This window comes from Gymnoscopelus braueri, assembly GCF_963280865.1.
Source record: "Gymnoscopelus braueri genome assembly, chromosome: 7".
Classification (NCBI taxonomy): Eukaryota; Metazoa; Chordata; class Actinopteri; order Myctophiformes; family Myctophidae; genus Gymnoscopelus; species Gymnoscopelus braueri.
In genome coordinates, this window is record NC_137608.1 from 28332032 (window position 1) to 28346623 (window position 14592).

General features: G+C 41.3%; 1 protein-coding gene across 4 annotated transcripts in view; it reads left to right on the forward strand.

The window, feature by feature from the left end:
* The first annotated feature begins 2663 nt into the window (after positions 1 to 2663).
* Positions 2664 to 14592, forward strand: part of nipbla (NIPBL cohesin loading factor a) — a 42914-nt gene continuing 30985 nt past the window's right edge. For 2 of the 4 annotated variants that reach the window (XM_080434205.1, XM_080434207.1), the window contains exons 1-9: positions 2664 to 3053; positions 5602 to 5665; positions 6845 to 6992; positions 7247 to 7412; positions 11119 to 11219; positions 11338 to 11455; positions 11711 to 11877; positions 14146 to 14294; positions 14499 to 14589. In XM_080434205.1, the coding sequence (XP_080290331.1) occupies positions 6929 to 6992; positions 7247 to 7412; positions 11119 to 11219; positions 11338 to 11455; positions 11711 to 11877; positions 14146 to 14294; positions 14499 to 14589 (856 nt within the window). In that variant the 5' untranslated portion in view covers positions 2664 to 3053; positions 5602 to 5665; positions 6845 to 6928. The remainder of the gene's footprint in view (positions 3054 to 5601; positions 5666 to 6844; positions 6993 to 7246; positions 7413 to 11118; positions 11220 to 11337; positions 11456 to 11710; positions 11878 to 14145; positions 14295 to 14498; positions 14590 to 14592) is intronic. The other 2 variants (XM_080434206.1, XM_080434208.1) reach the window with 1 other exon arrangement.

The following is a 14592-nucleotide window of genomic DNA, read 5'->3' on the forward strand; positions in this document are numbered from 1 at the left end:
CTGGCATTCTCACATTCACTCTAGTAAACAGCGTAATTACGGATTTCCAATATAGCCTACTATAGGTTAGGTAAAGGTCTAATACACTGAAACAACACTGAAATAGAGAATGTTTATATAAATACACACTACGGCTATATTCCAAAGTTCCACACTTGATTTGATGATTGGTGTTTAATTTATGCTAAGGAACTGCGTCCAGTAATATCCAAATGCAAGTAATTTTCCATAATGCCTGCAGTTGTGAGAATATTCAATATTGCATACAGACAACAACAACAACAGGTGAGGTGAGTGTATTTCACAGAAGATGGACCAAATGTGCAATATTCTACAACTGCCTCTGCTGACACCTAGAGGTCACTTAAAATACTTTAACTCAGAATAAAAAGTGTCACCACTGTATACAAAGTTCTGAATGTATGAGAATCTGATAAGTTTTACTTATAGTACCTACAATGTGTGGTTCAGGCAGGGCCATGATTACACTATTTATAATTTAGGAATTAGGACACTGCAACAAGGGAGGACAGAAAAGGGATTTATTATAGTCACTTATTCATACTTAATCATAGGTACAAGCTCCGAAATGTTGGTGGGACATGTTCTGCAGAGACTATCACAATACAATCTAACAAGATTATAATAAAAAAAAAATACTGGATGTATAGGCTAATGAAGTAAAAAAAACAATTATAGATGAGATAGACATAAAATTAAACAGAGATCTCCATAGGCCTGTATGGGCATAAAGGGGACAAGGACTGACATATACAGAGATCTCCATACTCATACTGTATGGGCATATCAGTTGGATCGGCGGTGATGTAGGTGTGAGGGCCGCATAGTAGGCTATATATATTGTGCAACCAACATTTTGAGAGGCTGCTAGGGATTATTTGAGTTTTTTTTTGTTTTGTTTGTTTTTTGGCTATATGCACTCTGACAGCCGCAGGGAAACATCTCTTTCTGAGCTTTGAGCCCCGGCTGTAGAAGCCCTGGGTAGACACCTCCAGCCTCCAGGGCTTTGCATTTCACATTATCACACAGTCCACGGGAGGGTGTTTGTAGCCTAGCCTACTCAAGCACCTGCTGCAGTCGTATGCGTCGGAAGGGTGGGAGAGAGCTCCCTGTGGTGCACTCAGCCAACCTCACCTCACCACCTTTAGGAGCAGTGGCTGTGGCTCTCAACCTTTTCAGGCCGGTGAGGCCGTGGTCCCCAAAATAATCATATTTGAACTGGGGACCCCCCACCCTGATAAGCACTTGGAATTGTAGGATTCAGTTGAGATATTACATTAGTTTGACTCGGTTCCACAATTAAATATTGTGAAAATAGCAGATCTACAAGCTCACAACAGGTTATTTTATATAGCTATTTTATTATTATAGTATATTTGTTGATTACTTTTGATGCAGTAATGGTCTTTTTTATTTTCTTTCTTTATTATTTTTTTTTTTATACATAAAATAAATAAATAAATAAATAATAATCATGTGATGACCCCCCTGGGGGTCCCGACCAACAGGTTGAGAACCACTGTTCTACAGCTGGGAAGCCTGTTTCCATAGAGACAGATAGGCCTACAGATATGGTTTGCTGTGTGTTTTGAGATAGCTGTAGGCCTACATTTAAATGGTAACAGGAAGAGTGGGCACTAAGGAAAAGTGGGCACTTTGATGTAAAATTGGCTATTTTCCCTATTTTTTAAAATACATGATTAGACCTTAATTCGCCAATTAAGGTCTAATATTTCTACAATTGCTTCAAATTATTATTTATTAACACATTAATGATAATTTTTTGGGGATGAAAATACATTCTTAAAAGATTTATATATATGAATTATATACCAAATGTTTTGGTCTGGTTTCCTTTCTTTCATTTTTTTTTTTACATTTAAACTTGCACTCTGCCAGAAAACACCCTTGTCTCAGACAAGGATTCACAACTTTTTGTTAAAAGCATAAAAAGTAACCATCTCAATCTGTATTGATAACATAGGTGTAGAATGTACTATTAATATCTTTGTTTAAAAATTTGTTTTTTTGCAAAAGTTTTTGCCCTTTAAGGTTGTGTCCAAGATCGCTGTCAACTTCGTTTCTACAAAAACATAATTTAATCGGGCATAAGTTTAGCTATATCCTAATAAGGTCCCCTGTCTCACTTCCTAGTTAAAAAAAAGGCGGGAAAGCTGCGAAAGCTCCGGTAAGCTTTCTATTCCCCCCCACAAACACAAACACACTTATTTGTCTTACTGTACATATTTTTCTTTTTGATTACTACTCGTTTATAAGATGTTTTTGCATATTATTGTATATTATTGTTTGTCTTTAAATGTTTCGATGAATGGAATACAAAACAATGGAAACAATATGGAAACAAGCCATAATACTTTCTTGGATTTAATCCTTTTAGCATCCTTTTGTATGGAACTGTATTTTTTTGGGGAAACTGTTAATAAAGTATTCAATCAATCAATCAATCAATCAACCCAACCAAGGATCGAGATATGAACAGATCGAAACTTTATGTTACAGCGCCCTCTAGCGTCCTGAATAGGCACGTGCGGCCTGGCATTTCGTTTGGCGCCGATGGAGGGAGTCAGTCACTCCTGAGATGTTCGCTCAGTCAGACGGCAGAACTTCCGGTCGGCATTTTGTTCTGCGAGAGAGGAGGAGGAGAGCCTCTTGATCATCGCAACAATCGTCATATTTATCATTTTACTGGAGGAAATTGGGCTGCGCTCTTTTATTTATGTCGCCGTGGACCGGCTAAAACACCGAAGAACGGATGTTTCCCCATGCATTCACGTTGAAACATTCACCCTTAGCGTGGCGGAAGAAGAAGAGCGAATCGCGGACCGACCCGGATTATTGTTGATAGCTTAGCTTAGCGAGCTAGCTGACAGGCTAGCTGGCTCGAGCCACAAGAGTTCCTTTCTGCGAGCCGCCGAGAAGAGAAGAAAGGGGGAGCTAGAGATACTGGACACGGATCGAGTCGAAACACCCCCTTCCCCTCCCTCCCTTTGAACGCAACATCCATTCCGAAGGTACATTTACTACATTCACCCATTCCATCGACCTCGATGCACTAAAACCTTATAAATCGGGGTTAATTAACGCGTTGTGGGATAAATGTGGCGCTGCGTACCAGCGTAGCGCCGTTGATTGAAAGGTAACGGAAGCTAACTCAACTAGCCGAGCACAGCTAGCGTTAGGTGTGTTTTCGCTGCTCCGCCTGTAATCTCGCGTAGCTAGCAGTGTTGCCAGGTTCTGTGAGAGAAATAATTATGAGCACTTATATACGGAACCTATATACTGTATTGATTGATTACTTTATTAACAGTTTGCAAAAAAAAGCACAGAAAGTACAGTTGTATGCACAAGGATTAACCCCAACAAAGCACTATGACTTGTTTCCATTGGGGTCCTGTGTCATTACTATGCAAACACATCATATAAACATTGTATACATTGAAAATAGCCGATCTACAAGCTCACAACAAGTTGCGATGTGACGCTTTGTGAGCTTGTAGATCTGCTATTTTCAAGAAATCTTGAAATATAATGTGGAATATTTGGAAGATATCAGAAACATTTTAACAACATAAATATTCTATAGGGGTCCCTGACATAACATATTTTCAGATGGGGGTCTGCAGACAAATACATACATTTGGCGGTCCTTGACTTGAGAACCACTGGTTTTAAACAACATTAGGAAACAAGCCCAAATAAGCAACTACTACACTTTAGAAACAAGCCCCCAAAAACTGCAACCCGCGCAACTACCAATATTTACAAGCGACTTCCCAGAAAAACAAGCCCAAAGTCGCTTATGACAAGCCGACATGGCAACACTGGTAGCCAGCGCTCCGTGTCGCCGGGACTCCTCCATAGACTGGAGAGTCTAAGCTACGCGAGACTAGCAGCGCCGAGGCTCGCGGCCTCAGACTGGATGTCATTAAATCGAGCCCGAGGATCCGGGGCCGTTTGCCTCGGAATTACATGGCCGAGTCCTTCTGCCTCTCTTTTTAGCTAACATAAGGTTAGCTAACGATATTAGCGCTTCCCCCTATTTTATATTTTCGTTAGCCTTCTTGTTTATCTTTCGACGGATAGCGTTAGTGGCTAATTAAAAACAGTGCAGTGCTAGTTTGAGTTAACCAACCTAACCGCAAAAAACTCGACTATTGTTGTTAGCAGAGCTCCGGGAGCGTAGTTAGTTAGCTGCTGCTTAATAGCAGCTATTGACGGTAGCTCCACAGCTATTACAGTCAGATAAACTTCATGGCAGCCTGGTGGGTTTTTTCTTGCAAAAAATAGCGTGCAAGCAATTTGCTTCTGCAACTTTCGTAAGCTGATAAATCAGGTTGGATGGTCATTGGTGGGGTTTTGTAGGTTTACATTTTCCCCGTATGATTAATTCAAAGAGGCTTATGTTTTGACTTTGCAAGATTGAGTTGGCTCGGCTAATGTTAGTTTTGATTTGGTGTCCTGTTTTGAAGTGTTTTGACCTCCCACTTGACTGGGCACAAGCCACATTTATTAGCCAATATGAGGCTACACCTGAGTCTGGTAGTAGGCAAGGGGCAATGTTGTTGTTAAATGACGTTCTAGGCACGCAAATGTCGCTGCGTCTTCTTCCACCACAACAAACATTCATGTAGCTCACACACACTGCCGTAACGGTAGCCAGCGTGCTAATTAAATATGGTAACTGTTAGCTACAGGAGGATGCAGCCCCCCTCCACCACCACTACCACCACCATCACAGTGCATCTGTTCCTTTGTGCTGCCTCCTGCCTGTCAGTCTCACAGCTGTCAGCCAAGCCCCTCGCTGCCTAGAGAGAGGGCAGAAAGCTAGCTGTAGCTGGTGTTGTTTACATCAGTGGTTCTCAAGCTTTTACATTTCAAGGTCTCCCCTTAACTCTGACAGTATAAGACCCCTAACAGATCTATTTGGTTCCATTTGTATACTGTCAGAGTTACAGACTTCTATGGGTCAATTTATAACCCCCTCATGGAACCCTGAGAGTCCCTGGACCCCACTTTTGAGAAGCACTGGTTTACATTATCCATCCTACTGTATACATGGCCATGCTTGTGAAGTTTGAGTATTTCAAAAGGTTTCCTTGGTGAATGAGTCCGAAATAGCATGCTTGCTTATGTTCTGTTGAACACACAGCATAAGCTACATTAAGTGTGTAATTTAGGTGTTTATGCATACCTTTTTTACATAGTGCTCTTATATCTTTTTACATCTGATGTGCATTATCACATCTAGGCCCACTGCACTATATTACTGCTGATTGATATCCCATGCATGTGTGTAATTTAGGTGATTATGCAGTTTTATATTATACCTTTTACATCTGATGTGTACTATTACATCTACTACACTGTATTGTGGCTGATATCCCATGCATGTTTGTCAATGAATGTAATGTGTTTACTGTTTTGGAATAATACACTGGTTTGATGTTTAGCCTAATTGCTATTGACAGGACATTGGTAATTGTCCTCAGGAAACATGTTAATCAAAATCTGTTTTGTGGTGTCTGATGTAGTGAGTGACAATCATTTTCTTTTCTGTAGGAGTAGGACTTTTCTCTGAAATGTCAGTGGGTCCAACCAAGACTGAACAGAGTTCTTCAGAAAGGTATTTCTACCAGCAACTAGTGGCTAGGCTGTAGTTTCAATCATCTAGGCTGCCATAAGCACTAAATTGAGATTCTTTAGAGCCAGGCTTATTTTGATGTAGCAGAGCAGATTCACAATATGTAACACATCATTAGGGAAACTATTAGGTTATATTTCTTGTAAAATATGGGACATATTGTTGCATTACCTCTATATTGACAGCCATATGCAAAATAAAGGAAAAGCATTGGATAAGAAAGCTCCTAGCTAGTCTGATTTGGCCTTGTAGTGGAAACCAGGCTTATGCAGCATCCCAGTTTTTCCAGGTATTTTCCTTATAGCGTGGGTTGGTTGCATCTAGATATTTAGAAAATTGCAACCAGATTGCAACCAGATTGCAACCTTTCCTCTACCTCCCTCCCTCATAGTCCAGCCTGGGAGGTCAATGGCTTATAACAAGGAATGGAACATTTTCGAGACAATTTTAATGCACCATAGGGCCCTAACATGCCAATTTATTGTACAAGTAGCTCATGTAGTAAATGTATATTAACTACATTGCTGAGTTTTTTTTATATAGGAAATATTATCTCCCTCAACATAGTATGCACACACCCAGACACACATTGCATAGCTGCTGCTATTGAAATGCATATCATCTCCTCACCTGTGTAGAACCCTCACCTGTGTAGATTCTCTTATTTTGTCCTCCTTTTTTCATTTTAAACTGCACAACGTTTTTGCCTGTATTTCCAGAAGGTAAACAAACAGGAATAGACTAATCTGTACTATGTTAATATTGCGATTGCGTCAGCAGATCGTCTTAAAAGAAACAAAAGGGAACCTTTTCTATTTGAATAGACCTGTAGTAATATAAGCTCTTGCACTGATAGGTGGTAGACAGTTTGAAAATGAGTTGTTGAAATGTTATGCACATTGCAACCAGTTACATGTTGACTGGGAGAGACATTTCCTTAAATCATTTTTAAATATCAGAGATTAGGCTCATGTCAGCGGCCAGTTGAGTTTGGATAATTTCAGGTTAAAATCTGCAACCCTTGTCTCCTGTTTACTTCCTTCACTTTTATCTGTACAATTCTCCCACTCCCTCCGTCCCTCATATATTCTTTTCCCCCTAAATGCGACCTCCTTTATCCCACTTAATTCCCGTCTTTCCTCTGACATTGTTTTCTCCCAGGTGTCAGGAGATGTGAGGACGGGTGTGTCGTCCATCGACCCCCCTGATCTACCTGTGTATCGACACACTCCCCCACCATTCAGCATGAATGGGGATATGCCTCATGTTCCCATCACCACTCTTGCTGGGATCGCTAGCCTCACAGACTGTGAGTGAAACAAACAATAAAAAGCCCATTTACAAACACCATCATCAACTGATCATGTGTGGTCTAGAATATGAGCGGGAAAATGCCATGACAGGTTAATTTAAATATACAGATTTGATTGTATATTCATTCCTGTCTGTGTCTACCTCCTTTTCACAATTTTCTCTACCTCCCTGAGTTCCTGTCGTCTTTCTTGCTTTCCCCTATCACTCATCTATCTCATTCATCTTTTTTTTTCCCTCTCGCTGCCTCAGTGTTGAACCAGCTGCCCCTGCCCTCCCCTCTCCCGGCCACCACCACTAAGAGCCTGCTGTACAATGGGAGGATCGCGGAGGATGTCACCTGCCTGCTGGCCTGTCGGGACGAGAACCTGGCATCTCAGCTCGCCCACGGCCTCAACCAGGTCTCCACAGAACACATGTGAGTGTATGAGCAGGAATCTCTGTTAGGGTTGTCATAGTAACGTGATATTACATCAAGAAGCACAACACCAATTGGAGTTTTTATTCGAGGAATTGTTTGGGTTTGGTATTGTGAAACATGGATAGTAGTAAGCGGTTGCATAACTCTAGCATTTTGCCAGGAGAAAGTTGTAAGTTATGACACTGATTTATCTTACTAATTTATCTCCTTGTGAAGGCAAATCATTGGTCAAATCAATTGGTGGTGATTTTTGAGTAACAATTATGTGTAACGTGGATATGAGGACAAAACAGAGGTATTCATTGTTCATTTCACACAGAACAGTTCAGGAAATTGTATCACTTCACTGTAATGTAGCCTTTGACTCCAGGAAAAGATATCTACAATAAGCTATCACAATATTACGATAACCAAAATTATGTGACATATTTAGTCTCATATCACAATAACAATATCATGTTGATACAGTATATTGCCCAGCTGTAGAACAGGGTACCAAATTTGTCAGAAGGTTTTGGAAACAGTTTCTGTATGACCCATTAGGGTGTTTGGAACAATGCTATTCTCATCGAAGCAGAATTGGCTGCCACCAAGCTATGCATGGTATTGAATCTATCAAACTTTTGTATAGTCCATAACTGGTAGAATGTGACTGTCCGGAGCTGCGGAGCCGGGCACTGGCTTGTTTTAACATTGCCACACCATTTTAGGCAAGCTTAATGACCTATAGAAAATGGCTAAACAAATGTAGAGGCTATAAGTAGGTGTCAAAATATTATTGCATTTACCTTCGATAAATATAGATGCAAGCGGCAATGAATGCAGTCCAAGTATATGTTTTGTTTTTTTTTTACAATAAGCAAAACTCTTGCTTTTTGTTCACTATATGCTGATGCTCTGTTGAGCTATATAATTCTGTCTGCAACGTTTGATGTAGCTTATGACCTTCAGTAAACGCATGTTAACTTTCACATGACTAGACTGCCTTTCTTGCTATTTTGCAGGAACATTTGATTGGTTGTATATTGAAACGGATTGATGTATTGACATTTCTTTTAACAACTTGAGATCAGTGAAGTCTGTAGACCCTCCTGACTGCTTGCCCCAGCGTTCCTGACGAGATGTCTAAATTGGGATTTTGAGAAAATTATAGAGCAAAAAGTGGAGCAAAGATGCAGATGACTTGAGAGATTATTAAAATGATTAAATCATTTTGACTCCAGGCCAAGTTGTTTTATTAGATAAGTGTGAAAACGCGAACTTGATTATTACAGCGCCACCTTAAGGCCAAATGGGTGTCATTTCTTGTGCCTGAGTAGTTGGTAGAATTTGCATATTACGGTTTTGTCTCATCACCGCGTGGAGAAAGAAGAAAAGCATTCCTGCAGCTTCTGTGCTGGGACCCATAATAAAATAAAATAAGCAGGAATGCATTGAAGCCTATGGCACAGTGGGGTGGCCTTTCGCAGTACCGTATATTCCGCTCATGCGCCATTCGCCCATGGATGTTTCGTCCCAGGCATGCACCATTTGTCCATGGATTTGTTCATCCCACGAAACGTCCATGAGTGTCTTGAATGTGACATTGTGTGCCCATGGCTTGGCTGGCCAGCGCAGTGGCATGGGAAAAAGATTCTGCACTGACAGAAATGAGGTCTGTCCTCTTTGCAATGCTGTCTGTGGCAGGTGAAAAGATCCCCTTTCTTTGCTCTTAAGCCTTCTGCCAGAATGGGCAACATCCAATGCTTTAATTAGACTAAAGGTAATGAGAAAAAGCACTGACCCTGTACAGGCTCATGTCACGTGTGGCAGATATGGTGGATAATGAAGTTATATGGTGGTTCTTTTTTATTTATTTTTATTCATGTTTGGTCATAAGACGACGATGGTAGTGCAGTAGTCACGCATGTGGACGCAGCATTTATCTTCCCCCTCTAGTCAATAGCCAAATCTCCCTTTTGAAAACAACTTCTTTTTATCGAGCTACAGTACACCACAATTTGTATTCAAATTAATGATGCAGAAGTGCTGCTGTGTCTTTGGTTTCACCAAAACAACAACAATGAATGGTGTTTCATTGTTAAACACCATGGTTTAACAATCATTAGGATAATGGGCTTAAAGCTACAGTCCATATCTTTTATCTTATGCGGAGAGAAAGGTAATTGCAACAATGTCCAACTGACAATTAAGATAATGGTGCATCTAGAGCAGGGGTTCTCAAGCCTTTTTATACCAGAATCCCATTTTATGGGGGAATTTTATTATTAATAGTGCAATTTCAAATTGGAAATAAAGAATATCTTAAAATAAAAGCATACATTGCTGGCCTTATGTATGAATATTTATTAGAAAATGAAATTACAGCAGTGATTACTGCTGATCCTGCTGATTTGTAGGCCTATCTTATCAATGAAATGAATGAATAATATTGTAGCGCGCCGCTGCAAAAGACTTGGTCGCTACTTGCCCCCACGTGAGTTTCTTGACGCAGCGGAGTCTGCTAACTGGGCTGGAGAACAGTGTTTGATTCCAGCTTGGGGCGCTAAAACACTACAATATCAATAAAAGCTGCAGAAGTGTTTCTGTACACACTTCTGTAAACTGAAGCATATTTAGCTAAAATATGTTGCCAGTTTCGTAATCCAGCTCTCGGTTTTATCTTTGGCCACTGACGGTGTGTTTTTCTCTATCCCGGGCGGCAGCTGTTGCTGGTCGGGTTGTCTGTGAGCATGACCTGCTCGCTCGGTAATGTTACAACGCAATCCGTAAATTGAACGGGGTGTTGACTCAAATGCCGATTCGGGGGCTTATTGTGTTTGCTGGCACACAGGCTACGATAGGTTGAATTTACACAGTCAGTCACCCTCCAGCGACACTTTACCAGTGTTAATTTAACTCCGAGAGGTTACAAATGGAACCAAATAAACCTGTGATCCATGTATTTGTACCCTCTCGCTCTCGGAGTTACAAAAACTCTTTTAAGCCACCCGGCACCCGCTCCTATTGAACGTAATTCCTGCTATCGTTTATGAACAGCTAAATCAGTTGTTTGTGCCTCTGCAAGGGCTTGTGTGTGTGTTGTCTTTCCTATGTTGCTGCTGGTTCTCGGACGGTTAGAGCTGGTTGTGTGTATTAGGAGTCAAGTGGCCGTCTTTGACGTCCCCTTCACGCTGGTCACGACGAGTCCATGACCCCTTTTTTTTTTTCGTTTGTTGATAAAAGAAGAAGGTATTTTTTTCGGTTGCCAATTGTTGGTTCATGCCCAGAAACATCCCAAACAAAGTAAAATAGGAAAGAAAGGGCAGAAGGGAGGAGAGTCTCTTCTAGTAGGTCATAAGTGATTATTGATTTTGTATGAGTCAGTCCATACATAGCTTTTTAGGAAGATCCTGCTTGTTGATTTCTATGTATTGATGGATTTACTATAATTCCGCAGCTGTTTTACTCTATTTATAGACATTGCAGTTGAAAACAAATTATTGTTTATTATGTACCATCAGTTAATGAATCGGGATCTCTGGCATTAACCTCACACTTTCACTGGAACTTTGGAGGGAGAATGTAGTGCACACAGACTGCAGATTCTGTGCCACACCTGTCGTTGAGGATTGCTTTCATTCTTAATCCTTTGTGTGACCCATTTTGCTTTCTATATATTTGAACAATACGATCAAACTCTTTCTCTGTATTGGAATTCCAGAGAGCTAAAGGACAACCTGGGTAGTGATGAGCCAGAGGGAGATGCACCACTGCTGCTGCAGACCATGTTGGCCAGGAACCCCGGCATCTTCAGGGAGAAAAGTATGGCAAGACACAGACAAGAACACGCACATTCATACAGATTTACTCACGTCATATTATTTTTTGTCGTCAAATATAATGGCTCCATCTGAACTAGTTTGTTTTTCCTTTCCATAAGCAGATGTCATGCAGCAGCAGCCACTGGTACCACCGTACAAGATGTCCCAGAATTCCATGCATAGCCCGGCCCAGTCTGGGAACTTCCAGCAGGCAGCCATTTCTCCTAACCCATCAAGGTAAGGCAGCATGTGTTGAATGGCACAGTTAATGCCACCTCCTTCCCCCCAGGGCTAATTTGTTCTAACATTGTTTTCAGTTCACTTTTTCAGTTCCTGTTTTCCTGATATCCCTTTGGCAGTATCCAATTTAATTAATCTATTGAAGAAACAGTTATTGAATGGTGTTTACAGTATGTTTTTTAGGATTGGACAATACTCCCCAAAAACAATAAAATTCCTCCACCCTTTTCCCCATTCCTTCACTCTCCCCAGTCGTTTTGTGTCTCCCCAAAGCGGCTCCAGTAGCAGATACAACATGGGCCAGCAGAACAGTCCAGTGCCCAGCCCCTACACTCCTCAGAGCCCCGCCACTGGCTACTTGCAGCAGTACCCCCACCAACAACCACCCAGCTACAACCAGCACCAACAGATACAGCAAGGTGATTGGAGTGTGTATGTGTACGTGTACGTGAGTGCATGTTGGATATGGAGACATGGCATGGATGGCTTTTGCTACTGTGTTTTTTATCGTATCTTATAGATGCTTCGGCAAGTTCTAAGTAATATGTAGGATGAAATGTAGATGATGGAGGTTTGTTCTGGCATAGATCCAATTGGTCCGCAGTGTAACAAGCCCATTTCCCGCTGGCATGTAAAGCCGCTAATCCACTGGCGATGTTCCATATTGGTGTCATGTGGGAACAATAGAAGGTGTCGATTGCCGTTGTATTTTGCTCAGTCAATCTCGCCACTCTCGACCTTGTATGATGTACATAACATTTCCCCCGCAGCTGGAGTGGGAATGAAAGTGTCAGAATGCTGTAGTGAATGACATTTTGTTCTATGAACAAAACTGCTTCATAAGAACAATGTTGGCGTAACTAAGAGATGAGCAAATGTTTATTATACATGCAGATTACAAACAATTACTTTAACCTAAATGTCACATTCTATTCATGACTAACTTTTCACTCAGCATTTCCTGATGTTATAAAAGTACCATAGCTCTTTAACACATTGACTGCCAATCACGTAGATCTACGCGAACCTCCGTAAAGCCGCCACGTGCCAATCGCGTAGATCTACTTTTTTTTTTTTCAATTTCACCCAAAGGCCAAGGAGATATGATTAGTTGAAGATCTAGACTCCTATCCACTTCCTTGTTAACTTAAAACTTAAAAATGCTGTATTTCGGCTCCTGAGTACTTTTTTTTTTCCAATGAAAAACTCTGGCACTGGCTAAAAAAATATGAAAATAATTCTGGCAGTTAATGTGTTAACACATTCCATGCCAGAGTTTAATCTCATAATGTACTCACCAGTGCCAGCGTTTTATTGTTGTTTTTTAGTTTTTTTTCATGTCGCCACAGACCTCGCTAAATAAGTTAAAAGTGCGCGTTCATTTGGTTCTAAACACACAGCGGATCCGTGAGAAACGGGCAGCGAAAACAGTTTCCAAATCCGTGCCGCCATCTTGAAGCTACAGCCGATACACGGTAAACAGTGATCAGCGAGGAGAAAAACAACCAGAGAAAATCGAGTTTTAAACAGGATCCCAGACAGGAAGCGGATACGATCGAAAAAACCGGAACCCGAATAATTCCGTTTCCGACCGGAAACCGGAAACGGAAATGGATCAAAAAAAATCGGAAAGTGCACCTGGGGCACTTAACATGGGAATCGGCGGTTCGCGTAGATCTACGCGACTGGCACGCTGCGGCTTTAAATAGGTTCGCGTAGATCTACGCGACTGGCATGCAATGTGTTAATGTGTTAAGAAAAAAAAAAAAAAAAAAACTTTTTTAATTTGACCCAAAGACCAAGGAGATATGATTTTTCGAAGATCTAGACTCCCATCCACTTCCTTGTTAACTTAAAACTTAAAAAGTCTGTATCTCGGCTCCTGAGTACGGTACTTTTTTTGTTCAATGAAAAATCTCTGGCAATAAACTGCAAAAAATCTGAAATAACTCTGGCAATCAATGTGTTAATGAATAGCTCAGTGTGTAGGTTGTGTGGGTAGGGAGTTGCCGGTGGGGAGAGAGAGCATGCATGTGTGTGACAGTGAGGCTGGAGATAGGAGCAGTTAAGTTAGCAGTAGCTGTGAAGGTATGAGTGCAGTAGAGGATTTATGATTTCTGTTCATCCCAAATACATAATTTATTGTCCCCAAATGCCTATTCTCATGTGCTTTAGATAACCTCTACTCGTCAAATTCATTCAATTCATGTGGTAACAAACACCATACAAACCTTTCCTGGTTTTGTTTTATTCAGCAATGATAGGGATTACATGTGGGAAAGGGGTTTTACAGTGCTCACTTTCTCTGATTAATCCAAGTTTCTACACAACCAAAATTGTGATAAGCTTGCACATCCAGCGATACAAATCAGGTGCTGGAGAGGACAGTCTCAAAACAGGAAAATATAGTCTCCACACTGTATCTTGCGCCACAAGTGATTTTTATTCTTTTTTTACCACCACGGGTGATGTTTTGAGCTCGCTAGCTCTCCCTCAAACCAAAGAATATTACTTTTGCAATGCTTACTAGCTCTTCGAGCTCGAAAAGTCACCCGTGGTGGTAATAAAATAACTTGCTGGGCAAGGTACAGTGTGAGTTAACTTACATCTGTTTGATATAATATCCAGATTTTTCCCACTAGAGATTCTGATCCCTCTATAAAAACGTGTCCTCCGTTATCTGCCAGTATCTGTGGCCAGCCCAATGGTTCCTGGTGGCATAAGAAACATCCATGAGGGCAAGGTGTCTGGTCAGATGGCCAATGCTGCCAACCACCATCCAGACAGACATGGCACTGAGGACTACCTGAACATTGTGCACCGACTAGGCAACGAGGTAAGAGGGCAACCCTTCTAAAGAGAGTTGAGAATCTTTATTGAGGATGGATATTTTGGCCTGTTTCTGAGTTGCCTCAAGGTGTTTCTGTGGTCAATCTTGGGTGTTGGAATTGTTTTATGCTCGGGCCTTTCAGCTTGTGTGTGTGTGTGTGTGTGTGTGTGTGTGTGTGTGTGTGTGTGTGTGTGTGTGGTCTGTGTCCAGGAGGGAGACTCGGCTTTGAGGAATTCTTCCTTTCCTCTGAGGTCGCCACAGTCTGGCTGTTCCCCGGCAGGGAGTGATGGAACACCCAAATGTA